We start from the raw sequence: 20,793 nt of genomic DNA on the forward strand, positions 1-20,793 counted from the left end.
ATTCACTTATGGTAGTGAGAAAATTAAAATATCTTAAGTATTCAGTAGAATAAGAGTTAACTGCAGTGTACATCTATAGAATAGTGTGCATGTATTAAAAACAATGTTATGCACATATGTTATTGCTGGAAACATAACAGCTGAAAACGTATATAAATCCTGTGCACAGCATGGCTGTGGTAACAAAATTATCCATTGTTTTCAGGTATGAAATATCTTTCCTCCTAAGTCATTAGTGCTTTTGTGTGTAAGACTACACTTGGGGATGAATCTTCCATTTTGTGTATATGTGTGATATGGAGGATCAATCCAGGACCTCACAAATGCTTAGCAAGCACTTGACCAATGAGCCATATTCCTAGCCCTGTATATACCTTTTCAATATTAAAAAAAAAAAAAAAAAAAAAACAAAACCACACAACTCTTAAGTTACAGATGTTGGCAAATTTTACATCTAGAACATCAGCATTACCAAGTTACATAAGTAAATTTCAGACCAATGTAATATGAGCAGGTTCTAGAGGACATTTTGTTTTGTTTTGTTTTGTTTCTGGTACCGGGAATCAAACTCACGACCTCGCGCTTGCCAGGCAGGCGCTGTGCCACTGAGCTAAATTCCCGGCCCCCTAGAGGACATTTTTTAAGGGGATTAAAATAAGATGCCTTGAGAAAACAAAACATACTGAATAGTAAAATCAGAACATTCCCTGGGAAAAAGACAATAAAAGGGAGTGGGACTGTCATCAAAATACTGTAAAATGTAGTTTTTCTAAGACTGAATGATTCTTGCTATAATGAAGAGAGTAAGGAATCTGTAGACCAGTATCCTAGATTCACCTGTTTCTAAGGGATTTATATGATCTGTAATCCTGAAAGTGAAGTTTTGACTGATAAAGTTTTAGTGGAACACATTCTTGTCAACGAAGGTTCTACCACTTCTATGTATCTAAAACAGGATCTGCAGAATATTTTCTTGAGTGTCTGAGATTCCTGTTTTTACTTCAGTGCAGATATAAAAATATTACGATATGGGCAGTTACTTAAAATGACCACAACTGAACACCATAATAGGATTTTGGTATCCTATTTCATATTTAGGTTCATGTTGGTGCCAGATTATAATATATAACTTAATTTGTGACAGTTAAAATAAAGACATATGGATGTGATATTTTTGTGTTGTTCTGTAGTAGTTTGAATAGAAGAAAGTGTAAAGGAATTGAGTAGTCAAGCAATGCAGTGGGGTACACAGAACTCCAAAGAATCTGTACAGTTGATTTCAGCAAAAATACCATTCATCACAGAAAGTCAATTTTGTCTATTTTAATTTTATAGATGTATAAGTGTTTTGTATTTAATGGTTAAAACATTTTACATTTAAGAGCAATGTCTATAAAAAAGTTTGTATTTACACTTAATGTGCATATTTAGTGAAAATAGTGAGACTATTTAAGCTAATATTGGAGGATAAAAGGAATGTTTCTTTTAAAAGGGGGTATTTACATTACTCAGTACTGAAAAACACTGTACAATATAATATTTAACTTAAGGCATGGGATCATACATTAGAATAAATATTCTAGGCACAAGTATAAATATGATGCCAAGAATGGAAACAATTCTGAACCTTTCATGGTACAACACTGCATGTTATGTATGTACTATGATGTATGATCCAAATATACAGTGAATGTTTGAATTTACAAACTTTATTACAGTAATAGATACACTTCTATTAGTCACCCTCAAAATACCACTCATTTCAAATACAAAACTTTAACTATTTTTGTAATTATGATTATTAGAAAAGTTAGGGAGAAAAACATACTTTAGCAGGGTATCTAAATAACTTCACAAATCCCAAATCATCTCCTGTAGCTAGGACCATTTTGTCACTGGTGAGGCAAGAGGCAGTTACATCTGTGACTTCTCCAGTGACTGGCCAAATTCCCTCACAGCATACACCAAGCACACTGGTCCATGATGCCCAACTAATTTTTTCCACCTAAAAAAGAGAAAAAACTGTTCTAAGTTTGTAACATATAAATTGACAACAAAACTCAACCAAATTAACTTTTACTTAGAGTCCCTCCCTTTATTAAGCCATTTCATGTTAAACTTGGTAAACATCTTTTCTTAGATGCCAACGAAATTACTACTGTCAGGCACAAAACTAAACACAATTTTTCTTTTTTTTTTTTTTTAAGTAGGAATTTTCTAACAAGCATCTTAGGTATATGGATTCCAAACGATGTGGCAGATGTGCAGTACTTCAAATTAGATGTCAAGTTTTCTATTTGTCAGTGGGTGCTTCCGTGCTTTGAAGAAAGTGATTCAAGCATAGCTACTAGTGATTTATTTCACTTCTTCAAGCAATGTCTCTTCCTTTATTGATCTATACATTCTAGCCCAGTAAAATAGACTCATCCAAAGAAAAGCCATAATCTGAGTAATATGATCAGCACAAGCTTCTTAAGTAAGTAAATGATGGACATAGGTACCAGTTTTCTAACTCCTCTCACGTTTATATAAACACTACTCTAAGCACCAGTCTCTTCCTACCTCCACACTGGGGATGGTTTGTCTTCTCCCTCTAGGAGCTTCAAAGAATAACTGTTCTTTAGCACCAGTGTTGACCTGTAAAAGCTTTCCTTAAAATAATATAGAAATACAAAAATATGAATAATATATCATTAGTATAATGTTTACATTTTATGGGAAAAACTAAGTTTAAATATAAAAATCATTTTATTCTGGAGTCAATGTATACTGACAGCATTATACTTTCTTAACTTGCTTATAAGTAATTCATTCATGGATTAATTTTTTTTTGTTTTTTTTTTTGAGACAAGGACTCACTATGCAGTTCAGGCTGGCCTTGAATTCACTTTGTAGACCAATGTTCGATGTAAAATAAAGCAGTGGAAAATAATTTAGCAATGAAAATAATAGAGCAATGCTTGTTTTTCACAAGGCTTGTGAACCTGTTAAATCATACTGAAGTTTTTAACAGCTACACTGCTGGATATGCTGTTGCACTCCTATAATCCCAGCACTCTGGATGCTGAGGCAGGAAGATTTGAAGTTCAAGGCCAGCCTGGCTTGGACTAAAATAGTAAGATCTTGTCTCAGAAAACTAAAACAACAACAACCCTCCCCAAAATATCCAAAACTACATTAAGTCAAATGAAACTTTTCTCAAATATTAAGTCTTACCTCTAATATCCCAATCAATATGCGTTATGTAACTGGTCGCGCCTTTACATATTCCTACCCGCTTACTATTCATTACGTTGTATATATCTATAAAGCTGTCATGGGAGGCCACAGCCAGATATTTCCCAGAACCTACAAAAGGAATGTATTTGCTTAGTATTTTGTACTTATGGGAATTTTTTTTATACTCTGCAAGTAGGGTTAATTTTCTTAATAGATTTTTGGAGAAATCTTAGGTGTTTGATAAGTTATAGAAAAAGAGATGTATTAAATGTCAAATAACACATTTTAAAGTATATAATTAAGAAAATGGAGTATATTTTACCATAACAAATTAGTTCAGCAGAGAGCAGGTTACCAAAAATTACATACACTGTAATTTAGATGCACATCATATTTAAGATACCCTCTAAATTTAGGAAAAAAGGAAATTAAATCAGCAGAAGTAAATTTTGCCCTAACATTAGTAATTCCTATGTTATAGTAGGTTTACTAGTAGATAATATATATGAGAAAGTTGTTAGAGTAAAATTAATACAATTTCAAAGCCTATTAAAAATATTGTAAAAACAGTCATCTAGTCCTTTTTATGTTACAAATAAAAACACTGAGGCTTAGAGAAATGCCCTGGTCCAATTCATATGGAATATGCAGTGACATAAGAATTAGCACTAAGCAAGATATCTGCACCAATCAAATACAGGAGTTTTATCTCTCACCATATGGCCTCCTCTAGTTAAAAAATAAAATTCTGAGCTAAAGTAAGTTGTTAAAAAAATCACTCATTGCCAGACCAAAGTTAATAATCAAATACAATTTCAATGTTATTTTACCAGGTGAAAATTGAATATCAGAAATAATATCCTTTCTGTGATGAAAAGATACAAGGTCCTCTAGAGTATCTGCATTTGCCATTAAGAAACTTCCATCATTGAGACCTACAGCTAAAGCTTTTCCATCAGGAGAAAAACAGCAACACCTCCCACCTGAAAGAGAAAGATAACATATATCAGGTAATTCTTTCAACTAGTTTTTAAAGTATAAGCTTAAAGGACCTTTAATTTCAAAGAGGAAGCCTGTATTTATTATGGCCTCAAGTCAATGTAAAAAGGAGTCAAATGATGCAAATGAACTGGGCATGGTGATGCATGCCCCGGAAGGCTGAGGCAGAAGGATCTAGAGTTCAAGGCCAGCCCAGGCTACATAAAGAGACCCTGTCTCAAAATAAAACAAAAATTAAAAAGGAAAAGATATAGACCAAGTTTTCTATGAAAATTCAAGTATAGAATTCTAGCGAAGTATAAAAACAAACTCATCTTGGCCAGGCATGGTGGCACACGCTTATAATCCCAGCCCTCAGGGGCGAGTTCTAAGGCAGGAGATAATCATGAGTTCGAGGCTAACCTGGGCTACATAGTGAGTTCAAGGCTAGCATGGACTACATAGTGCCACCCTGTCTCAAAAATCCCCCTGCCAAAAAACAAAATACCCCACAACAAACAGAAAAGCCCGAATTCATTTCTCAATTTACCAAAAGTGAGTAACTCCAATTAATTGTGAAAGAAAGTATGTGATGAAAAAGAATGAGAGATATTAATTAACACAAAAAAGTCACTGACAGCCAGGCATGGTGGTGCAGGTGAGTTGAGGCCAGCCTGGGCTACAAAGTGAGTTTAAGGCCAGCCACATAGTGAGATCTTGTCTTAAAAAAAAGTCACTGACATAAGCAGAAGTGTTCTTGGGAAACGAGAGGGAGTGCTACATTAGATTTTATCGAACAAGTCAGAAATTTAAGAAATAAGGCCAGATTTATATAAACATGCTTTGAAATATGTTTTAAAAATCTGACAACAGGATAACTGAGTGAGAGAGACATGGGGGAAAACTAGCAACAGTGAATACCCATGCTTGGGTACTGAAGGAAAGCAGCTACTCTGAGGCTGGGCGAAAGATGGAGTCCGACACTGAACAATAAACAAAAAGACAGCCCAGCCGGACTAAAATCCTGGCTGACTGAGGAGGGAGCAAGCTAGCCCCAAAGACAGCCCGGTGTATTAAATAAATGCACAGACAAGCCATCCTCCCTACTGGGCATGGTGAAGTTAAACTACTCCAAACTAGGCCTCACAGAAGCCTCCATCAGAATGGGGTAAAATTTCATTGCATGTTCCACCGTTCCTGTACCCAGAGCCAGCAGGCAGTGAGATGCCACAGGGAGGGCGAGAAGGCTCTGCCAACATCATCAACATCATCTCCCTGTTTCTCCCACATACGATGGGAGTGTGGTACGTGGAACAGTTAGCACCCTACCCATGACTGTGGGTGGCCGCCAACTGAGGGAGGAGACACCCAGCAATGCCTAGCAGAGAAGGGACAAGGGAGTGAACCTTAGTTCTATGACCAAATCAGAAAACAGTGCAGTGACAGGAGCCAGGAGAGAAAAAGAATGCCTTCCTGTGGTTTCTATGGGTGAAACAGAAACAGATAACCGCCATCAAAACCTAGGAGAGTGGCCTTCGGGCCAGGTAACAGGCAAGAAAAACCTATGAAGGGAGAACACTGAAAGTCCATAAGAGTTACCCTCCGAATCTACCACGGTAACCAGACCGAGAGAGGTCTGAAGGGGGCCTGCCCTGAGCCCTGATTTGCGGGGCACTCCGTGAGTTCCATGAGTTAGGAGGGACAACGCTCACCAAAGCTTCAGAGGCAACTGTCTCCACAGGAGGAATTCTGTGGTTAACTGAAACCAGACAGTGACCCAGTGAAAAGGGTGCTGTGTGAAATGTCCGAGTTACTGCTTTTTTTTTCTTTTTTTTAAAAACCTGTTAGAGCTGGGCGTGGTGGTGCACGCCTGTAATCCCAGCACTTGGGAGGCTCAGGCAGGAGGATCATTGCAAGTTCGAGACCAGCCTGGGCTACAAAGTGAGCTCAAAGCCAGCCTGAACTGCATAGCGAGACTCTGCCTCAAAAAGACAAAAAACAATCATTTTAAAGAGAAAAAACAACAAAATTTTAAAACCAAATAGTAGAGTAACAATGGTTAATATACTGCATATTGTTACCTTCGAAGTAGTTACTCAAAGTACAATATATAGGTATGAAAAATTGTCCAAACAATATTAGCACAAACCTTTCTTTTCAATGAATAGAAATTAGTATTATAACTATTTTAACTATCTTGTGTATGTGTATATATATATGTGTGTATGATATATATATTTCCTTTCACCTTCTTTCTTTTCTCCTTTCCCCCATCCAAGTTGCTCTTTCCTTGTGAACAGATTCTTCCCATTTCACAGTATCTATTGCACATTTTGGATCTTATTTACCCTTTCAGCTTCTCACAGGAGGGAGACAATATGATGTTTACAGATATAAATCTGGTTTATTTCACTTATAAGTATGGTCTCAAGTTGCATCCATTTACCTATAAAAGTCTCCAGTTTATCCTTCTTTTTGGCTAAATAGTACTCCAACATAGAAAAATACATCTTTTTTATCCATTCCTCAGTTAATGGGCATTTGGATTGTTTCCAAGATTAGCTATTACAAATTGTGCTGCTATAAACATGGGTGTGCATAAATTACTGATACAATATTTTAAATTCTTCTGGCAAGATACCCAGAAGAGGAATAGCTGGGTCAACTGGGACCTCTAATCCTAGCTTTTTCAGAAGTTTCCATATAGATTTCCATAGTGGTCGCACCAGTCTACACTCCCACCGGCAGTGGAGAAGGATTCCTTTTCCCCCACAGCCCCTCCAGCATTTGTTACTCACTGATGTCTTTATGATAGCCACTCTCCTTGGGGTGACATGGAATCTCAGTGTTATTTTAATTTGCATCTCTCAAATGAGCAATGACACTGAACATTTTTCATATATTTATTTGGTCTACTTCTTCATTTGAGAAGTGTGTTTTCATCTCAGATGTCCATTTTTGGATTGGGTCTTTCAATTTGGGTGTTCTGATTTTTTTCAATTATTTATGTTTTAGATATAAGTCCTTTGTCTGAGGGACAGCTGGCTATAATTTTTTCCTACTCTGTGGGTTCTTTTTACGCTGGTGGTGATTTCTTTTGTTGTGCAAAACCTTTTTAATAAGAGAACCCATTTGGTGATTCTTTGTAGTATCTTCCATGCCGTCTGGATTTTGCTCATGAGGTCTCTGCCTATTCCTGTCTTCAAGATTTCTAGCAATTTTCTCTTCCAGTAGATTTAGTGTTTCTGTTTTAACACTTAGATAATCAACCCATTTTGATTTTAGCTTAGTACATGGTGATGATACTAGCTGCTTTCTGTGGCTGCTACTACTACACCCCTCAAAAACTCCCTTTTACACTTTTTTCATGATTACTTTTCAAACTTTTTTTTTTGTTTTGTTTTGTTTTTTTGTTTTTTCTCCGGTACCAGGAACCGAACTCACGACCTGCGCTTGCCAGGCAGGCGCTTTGCCGCTGAGCTAAATCCCCAGCCCCTTACTTTTCAAACTTAATATTTTGGAACCTGTGTGTTTGAGCACGGTGTTGAATTCTTGCGAAGACAAAACAGAATACTAGTAATCCAAGGTATGCATATGCTTCACAATTAATCTAATTATTTCCTGCTGTTGATGGTGATGAATTTTCTGCTAAAGTAAGTTCCTTGGGAGTCCAGCAGGCTTCTGCCCTTCATCACAACAATTACTAGTAGGACAGTGTTGTGCAGTAGATTCTACTGAAGGCACGAAGTATGTACAGAAAGAAGGAAACCAGCTCAACCCTTAAACTCTCTGCATGAAGTTGTAGCCTGAGAGAGAGTGAGATTCCATGGCAAGTCTAAAAGGACTCCTGGTATCATATAGTGACTAAAAATTAAACCCAAATTTAACTGTGTGGATTGCAGACTTACAACATTAGTTGAATTACACAGCCTCATCATGCTTTTTATATAAAAAATATAGCACTGAATGGGATCATCTGGTTGGATTCAGACAAAACTGAAATCTCAAACTTCTGTGTTATTCTGGGTCTCATTTTTTAGCACACATAACCTGCTTTCCTTGGATCTGAGAAGTCTGATTGTCAGGGCAGTTGGTCGCAAACACATGCCCATCTTTCTGAAGAACCATCATAACTACTCCTTGTGGTCACTAGATTTATAACTTGGATCAAATCTAAGCAGCCTGTAGGGCAGAGATGGGCAAACTCTTTCTTAAAGGACTAGACTTAAATATTTTTAGCTTTTCGGGACACATAATCTGTCACAACTACTCAACCCTGCTATTGTGCTGCAAGGGCAGCCCTAGGCAGTACACAAATGAACGGACATGGCTGTGATCCAACAAAACTTTGTTTATAATATAGTGAGGTAGGATAACTTTGATTCATGGGCTAACCCATAATATAAAGGAGGGAGTTACCTCCTCTTCTAGTTCCTAGTTTCTTTTCACCCTAAATTTTAAGGAGGTAAGATTATTATTCATTTGTATTTTTTTCTTGTCTTTTTGAGACAGGGTCTCTCCATGCAGCTGAGGCTGGCCTTGAACTCACTGTGTAGCCCAGGTTGGCCTTGAAGTCACAGTGATCCTCCCCTCTCAGCCTCCCAAGGCATGCGCTATCATGACTGGCTGTTGTTGATTTTTCATATACAACCCTCATACCCATCTACCAACTACATCCCCCAAGAAAGTCTAGAAAACAGTCCTTTCATTAAGGCACCAAGAGATACATTAAGGGGGACAGAACGTGTATCTCGGAAGACTCTGAGGTTGTTATCCTATCTATGTAGGGCAAGAATGAACATAGGAGATGTTGCTACTGATGTGGGATCCCTCGTTCAGTGGGATTCTTGGAGAAGCAGAAGCCAAGTAGCAGCTTAATCACCAAACACAAGGTACATAGTTTTACAGCAAAGGGCAGGAGGGATGTACTAATGACCAGAACTTTTTGGCCTTTGGGGATTTCTGTTGTTGGCTAATTACTTAAGCTCATTTCTCCAGAAACAGGTAGGCTACCAATTAACTACACAATAGGAAAAGCTCCAGATACAATAGCTAAAAACATGACTTAAATCTCCACAACTGAGAATCACAGATTCTCCACTTTCTAGCTTTCAGACCAAAGCCAATCCATGTACTCAGAGCCTCTTAACTGAGAGGAAGTCTAGGTTCTATTTAGGAAGGATGCCATAGTATTGCCACACATGTATATCATCTTCAAAGGGATCTGTGGCCACTTAGGAGAATGGCTATGGACTGGGAAGAGGAAATAATCCAGACTTTTAAGGATTACTACACACAGACCCTGAATTTATCTTTTTTTTTTTTTTTTAATGCTAACTCTGGGGAAAGTAAATGCTGCTGTTTTCTACTAAAGTGGGAGCTTATGGTGATCATGTTATGAATGAAGTCTTAGGCCAAGTTTGAACCAGAGTGGCTCTAGGTGGTTTGTGGATCCCACCCAATTCCTGAATTAAAGTACTTGCAAATGATAGATTCTTCCATGCTGGTGCTATATTTCATGGGGGTAGAGTCCTTATGATAAGAAGAAGTAGATGAAATCCTCTGGAAATTTCCATCTCTACCAAAGCAGTAAGTCAGAAGCAAAATCTCAAGCCTGAGAATTGTAAAAATAATGCATACCACCTTGAAATACGCAGGAATGGGACTATCTACCACATCATGTAAACTTGCCTGTGGGGTCTATACTGAAATTAGGTAGATTTTAGATGTACTTTAGATGTCTTAGTAATATACATGAATCCAGAGTGGTGGTCTATCCTCATAAAAACTTAGGGACTTACCACCTAGTGTCCTGTGACAGGGAGTCAAGATATTCCACCCAAGGTAAAATATAAGTTGCTGCACCTCCTTCCTGCACCTACCATGACCAGAAGGAAGAACTGCTTGGGAAGTGTTTTGGAAGTAACATACACCACATTTCATTAAGTTTCTGCTACCCATCTACCCAGTCATTTTAGAAGGCTTCCAGCTGTCAATGAACATCTGAGCAAAAGAAGGCAAGATCTTCCTTGTGGGAAGAGTCAACTGATTCAATGAAGCCCAGAGTTATCTGTAATATACAGGGATGCTGTATGAAGCCTCTAGAACTCTACCCAAAAAGAATCACACTAAAGAACCACATACTAAAGGGCAAATCCATGCTCTCCTTTAAAGATTATTATTTTCCTTTTGAGAAATAGCTTCTAGGTTGCTACGAGACCTTGTTAGACAGTAAATGCATAATTATAGGTTATCATCAGATGACTATGTATCCTGAACTTCCAATCACAAACTGTAAGTTACATGACAACAAGCAACAGAGTGAGTGTACAGAGCAGCAACAGCAAGTAGACATAAAATAGAAAAGACCAGGCTTGGAAAGATTTGGAAGTTGTAAGTAACGTGCATGAAGGGTGGCTCAAAATCTTTTTGATAATTCCTGCTGCAATGCTTCACCCCTCTCTGAGTCTATCCTTCTGGGCTCATGAGTGTTCCTTATGACCAATTCACTGAGGAAGAGTTTTTCTGCATATGTCGTCATCCACCCGAAAGGCCTACAGCCTCACTTCAGGGTGATGCTGAAGGACATAAGTAAAGTTAAAATCTCCCTGTGGGCAGCACTTTAAGCAGTACATTTGGTCTTCTACTCTGCTATAAAAGATACCAGATATGCAGATTTATGCTGATGCATTTGTAGTTGCGAATGATTTAGATGAATAGTTAGGGAATTGGAAGAAACAGGAGTGGAAGGTTACAGACAAAGAAATCTGAAAAATACAAGCAAGGATAAAACTCTCAGAAAGGACACAGGCTGTGAAGACTTTTGTGTCCAAAGGTATCCACTACAGTAGAAGTTCTTAATAATCCGATGGGAAAATGATATGCTCTGGAAATCAGCTTCTCTTCCTAGCCAATTAGCTCAGTGGGCTCATTTTGAAAAGGACAGAGTCTATTCAAAATACGGCATTCTTAACAAGGCTGACCTTGCTACCATTATTGCTGAACATCTGATCTATTAACAGCAAAGAGCAATGAGACCTCTGATATGTCACCATCTCCTAGGAGGACCAGTCAGCCACCTGATGGCATGTTGATTATATTGAACTTCTTCCCCTGTGCAGGTGGCAAGGATTCATACTCACTGGAATAGACACGATTCTGGATCTGCCTTCCTTGTCTACAAAGCTTTCAATAGCACCCTACCCATGGACAAACAAGATGTTTTAATCATCATCACAGATGTCCACACTTTTGATCAAGGAATTTATAGTAAGGACCACACAGTATTACACTCATGTCCATGGAGTTAATTAGTTTTATCACATACTTCCATTACCCAGCAAAATCTGCTAACAGAAAGTTAGAATGGCTTAGTGAAGACTAATTTACCATTTAGGAAACAATACCCTGAAAGACTGGAGTTCCATCTTATGAGCTGTGCATAGGCTTTGAATCGCAAACTATTATATGTTGCTATCTACCTGATAGCCAGAATACACAGGTCTGAACATTAAGAGAGGGAACTGGGTTCTATCTATTAATCTAATATATTCTTCTATTTGGTAGTTCTTCTATTAATTTAATAATTAATTTGCATAATTTATTTCTGCATCCTGGAAACTGAAAGATGTTGATTTCTAGCCTTAATTTCCAAAATGTTGATTTGTAGCCTTAGCTTCCAATAGCTAGGGGAATGCTTCTACTAGAGGACAAAACAGTGGATCTACTAAAATCAAAGATGAGACTGCCACATGGACCAACAGGAGAAGGAAGGAATTATAGTTCTAGCTGGAGTGAAACATCAGGATTACAAAGGGGAAACTAAGTCAGTGCTAGACAGTGAAGGCAAAGAGCACTGTGTCTGGACTCACTGGGATGCCCCTTAGCTCGCCTGTAACCTATGATAAAGCTTAATGGAAAATGACAGCAACCATATTTCTGGGGAGAGACTGAGATTTCAGATTCAGTAATAAGAGTCCAGGCTACCCTATTGGCTTAATAATGCCAGCCACCTGAGGTTCTGGCTAAGTACTAGGAAACTACTGAATAGATAGCAGAAAAAGAAAGTCACAGATGTCAACTACAGTTTGATGATCAATTAAAGAAACAAGGACTATAATAAGTTACATAAATGCTTGTCCTGTCTATACATTTAGTACATATTGTTTAGGACATACTAACTAGTCTCTCTCTTCCTATTCTCAACATTTTATACAAGTTTGCAGGAGACTGACTTAACAATTTAGTCTTAAGGAGACAAAATATTAAGTAAGACTGTGACTAAGTTTGAGAATAGTTAATATAGTTAGCAGTGGACATAACAAGTTGGGATCGTGTATCTCTTCTCTTTAGGGAAAAGGTGGGAAGGTCACTTGTTCCGAGGGTAACTCACCTCTGGGTAGAAGCATAAGGTTAGCTCTGTGGTTGCACTGGAGTTTGAATGTGTGTAGAAGGGAGCACATACATGCTAATCAGCCAAAGAAGTAGATCGTGTCAGTTGTTCATTTACTGCCTCAGTTCCAAATTTGTCATCCTTTGGACTTCAGTTCCATTTTCTTTTGCTAGCTGGCTGATACTATGCTTTGACAATAGATGGTGCTGCAGAGACACTACAAGGCTAAACCAGGAGTTGACTCCTTGCACTGTGCTGTTCTGCCCACAGAACCAGGGCACGGGCAGGAAGGAGTCTGCTCGCATTCTGCACAGTGGCAGTCCTGAGTCCTCCAGGAAGTTTCTCCAGCATCACAGTAACAGCTCTAGTGAATCAGCCCTGACCTGTAACCTTCGGCAAGATTCTGTGCCAGCACAGCAGAGGTCCTCACAGTTCAGCGACCTTTGCCCTAGGTTGAACTCTTCACGGAGCAGCGGTCCTGACCACTCATCTCTGGTCTGTAGCCTGTGCCGAGCTTTTCCTTTACCCGGTGACTATTCCCACTGCTCTGCGGAGGCCTGCACCTTTTCCTAGACTTCACCACACACAGACTGGGTCTTCTGGCGGCAGACACACCCCTTCCAAATGGGTCTGAATCTTCTTCACATCCTTTCTTTGTTTGCTTTCCCTCAGCACTAGCAAGAAGGTGGTTTCTCTGATGGGTACCTCTACAGTCTTTTTTGTAGGCAACCACCTCTTAGTAGTTAGTGATTCTTTTCATTAAATTTCCCCTGGTACAGTATGGGCTCTGTCTTCTGACTGAAGAATGACTGATCTAAAGCGTAAGTATATGTATGAAAAAACAAGACTGAGAGGATCCCTGGAGTGTTCCTGTGTGAAGAGAGCAGGAAGAAAAGGGAGAGCCAGCAAAGGACACAAAACAGAAGCCAGTGCCAGAGTCAAAAGAAAGAAGAAATGATCAATCAACAACACTGATGTGAGGTAAGGTAGAAAGTGACCAAGGGATTGGCAGCAGGTTCAGTAGACAAATACAGCGCACAGCCTGAGAGGAGTGGGTGGTGCAGCAACTGTAGGCTCAGCACAGAGAGAAGCAAGCAGCAAGCACTTTGAGGAATTCTGCCACAGGGAAGAGCAGAGGGACGGAACCACAGTGAGAACAAGCATCACAGCTGCATGTGTCCTCAACCCTTATTGTGCTGGCTGGGTGCAGACCTAGAACAGGTGGGAAGCTGGATTTAAACAAAGATTACCATAACAGGCATCCTTTAAAAGTGTAATTCATGGAAAAATACAGAAAATTCTCAGAGATCAAAAATAAAAGGGGTACAAACAACTGGAAAAATAAAGCCACATTTTCCCCGAGGGCAGAGAATATATACCCTGAATCTGGCTGCTTAGATCACACTAGAAATCCTGAGGGGATACATATTCACTGTACTCATTATAGTACTAGTTTTCCAACTTATGTTAACTTAAACTCCACAATACAAATAGCAATGATATAATTACATACCTTCCAAGTTAAAAAATCTGATCTCTGAATCATAAGTATCTAGAGTCATATTTACTGCACTGAATTTTTAACATGGGTTACACAGTCTTTATTTACTTCTCAAGTTTGATGGAGATGACAGCTTATACTGTCAAAATAATTCTTCCTTTAGTTCAAAGACTTTTTGAATAGATGTTATATAAACACTCTACTGGTTTCCTAGGGGTACTGTAACCAATTACCACAAATTGGGTGGTTATTGGGTGGTTGATGCTATAAAAATCTGTTCTCTTACAATTTTAAAGATGAAAGGTCTAAAAGCAAGATATTGACAGGGCTATGTTCCTCATGGAAGTTTTAGGGGAGAAGCCTTTCTCTCTCTAGCTCCAGGTGGTTTTCAGCAACTGCCAGGTTTTTAAACACATCACTCCAATTTCTGTCTTCATTAGTATGTTGTGTTCCTCCAGTGTATGCGTCTCCCTGTGTCTTCACATGGCCTCCACATAGAAATACCAGTCACTAACGGGAAGCCCCAAAAGTCTCCATAGCCTTTTGGTAGATACTCCCAGTAAACTGGTCATCAGCAAAAGGTTAAGTTCTCCAGAAATAATACAATAAGGTTACTCACAAAAGATGCTCTTGGTACATAACTAAGTTAAGAAACAAAGATTTTTCCCACATGTATGACAATTCATTATTAATCTCATGCTGTATTAAATGTATTCATGCCTTTCTGGTGTACCATCCTCTAAAATGTAAAACTGGGATTGTTCATGGTGATAGACCTTATCTTTCAGATTCAGCCATTTGCCTTTCTTTTGTGCTCCACTTGTGATAGGAGGTTTATGTCAGGCCAACATCAGGTCACCAGTCAGTAATAATAACAAAATTCTATGCGATGTATATACTATATATGCGCTACCATACTTAGAGATGCCTGGACATTAAGCAGTCCAGACAATGTCACAAATTTTTTCAGTGACATCTCATTAAAGATCAGTGAGTTAGGTAAAAAGCTTCTTATGTATTACATAGGGATGACTGATTAAAAGAGCTATACTATGTCAAAATGGACATTTAAGTATGTCACAAAAATGTCATCATGACTGTCATGCTACCATATTATGTACGGTTTTGATTTAAAATTTTCTGTGTAAAATTACATAACTGTTGCCTGTTAGCATTCTCTACAGATTCAACTATTAAACCATCCACGGTTGCTAGAAAATAATCATTCTATTTTATGTTCCAAGTTGCACGATATTCAAATAAAATAGTAATATTAAGCTAACTGAAAAAAAATACCAGTCACTGTATTTACAGCCCATCCTAATCTAGTGTGACTTATTCATAAATTGGTTAGATCTGTGAAAACCCTACTTCTAAATAAGTGTACATTCCCAAAGATTGAAGACTAGTACTTCAACATATCTTATATAGTGACACAATTCAATTCATAACAAACATAATAGTAAATTCCTTCTATAAATCATAAATCTAAACATAATAAAAACTAGAAATGCTTTCTTTTAAATAAATATAGCTTATCATAATAAGGGCACAGTCTCTACTGAAAAAAAGTTATTTAAAAGATGTCCTTGAGGCTATCTAACAAGAGAAGAGTATTATATGATGATGAGAAAGTCAGAAAAACTGGGCTTGGTGGCATGAAGATTGCTTAAGCCAAGGAGATTGAGGTGAACTTGGGCAACATAGCAAGAACATGTCTCAATAGGGTGGAGGGGTTCTACAGAAGAGACTCAGAATAGTAAAAGCAATTCTGGGCAACAAGGACAAGGTAGAGGGCATTACAATCCCAGACTTCAAGTATACTACAAAGTTACAGTGATAAAAATTGCATGGTATTGGCAAAAAAACCACACACTTGTGTTTTTTAATAAATGGAACAGAAGATACAGAAACAACTCCAGGCATACTCAGCTATGGTATTTTTGGCAGAGAGGCCAAATACCTTTGGTGGAGGAAAGATAGCCTCTCTAACAAATGGTGCTGGGAAAACTGGCTATCCATAAAAAGGTTGAACTTAGACTCATATCTCTCATTGTGCACTAAACTAAAATCAAAATGTATCAAAGATCTAAAGACTAAAACAGAAGCAATCTGCTGGAAGTCAAAATAGGTAAAACTCTTGAAGACATAGGGGTAGAGAAAGACTTTCTGAACAAAATCAATGTTATAGTTTGTTTCTGGATGTCCCCCAAAAAGCCTCATGTGATCATGGGTGGTGCTTTTCAGAGGCAGCTGAATCTAGAGTTTGTGACTGGTTTATTGTCTCAGCGCTAGGACTGGGGTTGTGAGTGCTATACCCATCCTAGGGCAGATAGCCTGCACACAATATAGGGGAGGAAAAGAGGCTTGCTCCTCTCTTTTACTCTTGTTGCTTTTGGTATCTTCTGCCACCTTGAACTGTTGCCCTCTGCCATGAGCCACCCTGCCTTGGAGCCAGCTGATTATAGACTGAAACCTCCACAGCCTGTGAGCTAAATAAACCTTCCTCCCTTAATTTTGGGAACTGGGTACTTTGTCTCAATGAGAGAAAAGTAATTGGATACCCTAGTTGCCTAAGAAACAATATCAACAATCAACAAATGGGGTCACATTAAATTAAAAAGTTTCCGCACAGCAAAAGAAACACTAACAGAGTGAAGAGATAACCTACAGAATGGGAAAAATTTATAGCTACTCCTCAGGCAAAGGATTAATAACTAGAATATAAAAAGAATTAAAAAACAAATAGATCCCCCAATTAAAAAATGGGCATCTGAAATGAATAGATATTTCTCAGATGAGGAAGTACAAACAGCCAAGAATACATGAAAAAAATGTTCAATATCACTGGCCATTCAAGAAATGTAAATTAAAATAACACTGAGATTCCATCTCACTCCATAAAGAATGGCTAGCATCAAAAAGTCAACCAGTAATTAAAGCTATGGGAAGAACCCTTCTCCATTGTTGGTAGGACTATAAACTGATACAACCACTATGGAAACCACTATGGATATTCCTCAAAAAACTAAAAATAGAAATTCCATTTGACTCAGCTATTCCCCTTCTAGGTATATTCCCAAAAAAATTAAAGACATCATATCACAGTAATGTACGCATACCCATATTTATAGCAGCGCAATTCATAATACCTAAATTTTGGAAACAGCCCATGTGTCCATCAACAGATGAATGGATAAAAAGTATGGTACTTATATACAACAGAATACTACTCTACCATAAAGAAAGATAAGCTTGATTCATTTGTAGGAAAATGGATGCACTATGAGAACATAAGGTTAAATGAAATCAGATACACAAGCTTAAATATCACATGGTTTCTCTTTTACGAAAAGCTCAATACATATTAAATAAAAGACAGATAACAGGAAGAAAGAAAAGGAAAACAAAAAGCTATATAATCCAGTGCAGACAATGTATCTAAAAGTGTACCTTGACTTAGTACAATTGTCTTAACATGTTTTGTATGTTTTTTGGCCTATTAGTCTGGTTTTCAATCTCTGTACATGATAATTAATTTTATAAGGTTTTACAAAATAAATAAATGAATCTAATGCTGGAAAAATAAAGGGGGTGGGTAGATGGAAGGGGTAAAAAGAAAGGAATTGAAATGTGTGATGTACATGTACCAATTCCCTATAATGAATGTAATTATTAGGTACTAGAAACATGTCCTAATAGAAGTAAAAAGGGGAAGTTCTTTTAGGGATGAGGGTGGTTGGAGGAAAGGTGGGGGAAGGAGTGAGAAGGGTCTCCATGAGAACGGAGCTGAAGGAATTTTCAACAAATTTTTATCTGGAAAACTCTAAGGCTATATTTTAGGAAAGAAAAATGATACCAGAAAAAGAGTCTCAGATGCAAGAAGAAATGCTGAACAAAGAAATGTGTAAGTGGAGACAAACCTGAACAAATACTAACTGCATAAAGCAATAATAATAATAATGCCAACTGAAGGGGGCTATAGGAGGGGGAAAAACAGAAAATAAAAATGCTGGGCATCAATAACTAAAAACAGGGAAGGCAGTGACCAGAATTCAAGTGTTCAAGTATTCTATGGATTATGATTAACTTCAAAAATTTTTAAGTGTACATGTTAAACACTGAACAGTAATCCTAAAAGAGAATAATTCTATGTTTTAAGTCAATAGAAATAAGTAAAATTAAATTAACTGAATGAATTATACATTCATGTTCCTTAATTTCAAGTTGGCCTTTACTCTGCTAGACAACCCTTTCCTTGTCTGTTGACTATATCACATTTCTTACAGCAAGTGTTCTCGGCATGCCCCGTTGGAATTCCTCCTGTTAGACTCCCTAATTTTGTAACATTCCTACTTTACTGAGAAATTCAAAGCTGTCTGGACAGCCTCATCGACCCTAGGTTAACAGTAACTTTGCTTCACTAATAGTTTCATCTGCCTCTTACACGTGCACCCAATTCTGTTTCATCCTAAAATAGCCTTTCCCCACTGTTGCTACCTCTTTTAAAGTTAAAGCCATCTTTCTTAGTTTCCAGCCCTGAATTATGTATAGCTCATTCACAAAGGGAGAAAAGCTTAGTTTCTCTTTACTTCCTATATATAGTCTTTCTTCCAAGGTCTCATTGAAAATTGGCTCAGTCAAGGCATGATCATGGGAGGTCCCAGAAGGATTGTTTATAATTAATTTTCCTTATGTAGCATCATGAATAAGTAGATATTAAGTAAACATTTCAAAATACTTAAAGTCTTTTATGTGTCTACTATTGGTTTCCTACATGTATGAAGGTTAGAAAATTGTGATAATCTGTGCTCAAATCTGAGAGCCTCTTACCCTTTTTTAGTTTCCGGACAGCCAACATACAATGACTAGGTGAGAGATCCCATATCCGTAAGGTTTTATCATCACTTACAGTAGCACAAATGGGTAGATAAGGATGTGTAGCCAAACCCCACACCTCTCCTTCCATATGTCCCTATAAAGAAAACACAGTTAGGATCAATTCAACCTAAAAATATATGCATGGCACAATGAAGCACTCCACAGTCCTGCTCACCTGTGAAACTGATGAAAAAATTAAACCATGAATCATTTAAAGTCTGGAAATGTTTTTATGGAGGTAAAGCAAAGGAAGGAACACACATTGAAGAAAATATGCTAAAATTTAGTTAGCACAGAGTCTATGATATTTAAACTAAGATCCAGTCCCTCGTCCTTCTACCAATTCATCTAAATGGCAACTTCATGCTGGACTGACACAACCAGGAGAACCTGGCTGTCTCCCCAGTTTCCAACTGGAGGACTATCCTGCCCCCAGCTGCCCCTGGTGATGTCTAAAATCTTCCTGAATACAGCTAACAAGCAGATGCTTTCTCCTCTTTCCCAATCCCCGTTCCAGAGGGAAACTCGACCTTGGGAGCAGTGCCATTGAAGCGCAAGCTAAGGAGACCTGAGACTACAGCCGCTGCTCCCCCTACCAAGCATTCAGCTTCGTAAAGCCTGCAATACTCAGAGAAACGTCCCACTACCCTTACTTTCAACTCCAGAGTCCTCTGCAGAGATTTTACCTACAGGGAAGGGCAGCCAGAAAGACATATCCTCATCTCCTGTTAAACAAATTACCTTTATTTACAGTAGAGTGGAAAAATTCCTGCCCAAGAATGCTCTCAAAAACAGTGGAGGTTATAATGAAAAGTACCTGGGAAGAGAATGGTAGACTAATATAACACATAAATCTAAACTACAAAGCTAGTTTATCCAGGGGAATCAGGAAATCTCAGAAATAGCCTGCCTGAGGTCAGAAGCAACCTAAAGTACTACCCTAAAAAACTCCCTTCTAAGGATCCTAAATTTGATTGCGCAGTGCGGTCTGTGAAGTAATTTGTACCTCAGGAAAATGTTTAAAACAATAGAACAATTAGCCAGCAACTAAAGGAATTTAACAGTTGGGTGAGGTCAAGGTGAAAGACAAGAAACAAGAGGGGATACAGTACTTTCCAAATCATTTTAGACAGCCATTATTACCCTGATACCAAGATCAAAGACATTACAAGAAATCTATAGACCAATATCCCTTATAAACATCATGCTAAAATCCTCTATAAGATAATAGCAAATCAAATACAACGCATATAAAAACAATTATACACCATTTTCAGGAATGCAAGATTCTCACATCCAAAAATCAATGTAGTATCCCATTACCAGCAGAATGAAAAACAAAAAAAACACATTCTCTCAACAGACACAGTCCCTCCCCACTCAAGAAACGTGCAAGGAAACAAACTGAGAACAAAAGGGTAATCCCTTAACCTAACAAGGAGCATCTACAAAAACCCCACAATTAACATTATATTTAATAGGGAAAGCCAAATGCTTTCCCTGTTAGATCAGAAACAAGATAAGGATGTGTGTTTCCACCACGTATTCAACACTGTACTGGAAATTCTAGTGGAGATAACTTTGCAAAACTGTTGTGCAGTACTTTGTTATACTGGGTGTCTTGTCCTTTTGGGCTTTTTGTTAGCTAGTGAATGAATACATTAGACAATTTTGGGTCTTAGTTGGGATTTTACATAGCTTGCATTTTATTTTATTTTTTTATTTTTATTTTTTATTTTAAAGAATAAAAGAAGGATAACATAATAATAGGGGGGACTTAGCAAATTACAGACAAAATGGTAGGAAATTATCAATGGTTATC

General features: G+C 37.9%; 1 protein-coding gene across 1 annotated transcript in view; it reads right to left on the reverse strand.

Moving 5' to 3' along the window:
* The window catches only part of Eml5 (echinoderm microtubule associated protein like 5), a gene marked incomplete at its 5' end in the record, with an annotated part of 141,087 nt that overhangs the window by 38,105 nt on the left and 82,189 nt on the right, over positions 1-20,793 (reverse strand). Inside the window, 5 exon segments of the mRNA XM_013517167.1 lie at positions 1,829-2,005; positions 2,563-2,651; positions 3,217-3,348; positions 4,050-4,202; positions 18,924-19,065. Coding sequence (XP_013372621.1) covers positions 1,829-2,005; positions 2,563-2,651; positions 3,217-3,348; positions 4,050-4,202; positions 18,924-19,065 — 693 coding nt within the window.

This window comes from Chinchilla lanigera, unplaced genomic scaffold (assembly GCF_000276665.1).
Source record: "Chinchilla lanigera isolate Chin_1 unplaced genomic scaffold, ChiLan1.0 scaffold00037, whole genome shotgun sequence".
Lineage (NCBI taxonomy): Eukaryota > Metazoa > Chordata > Mammalia > Rodentia > Chinchillidae > Chinchilla > Chinchilla lanigera.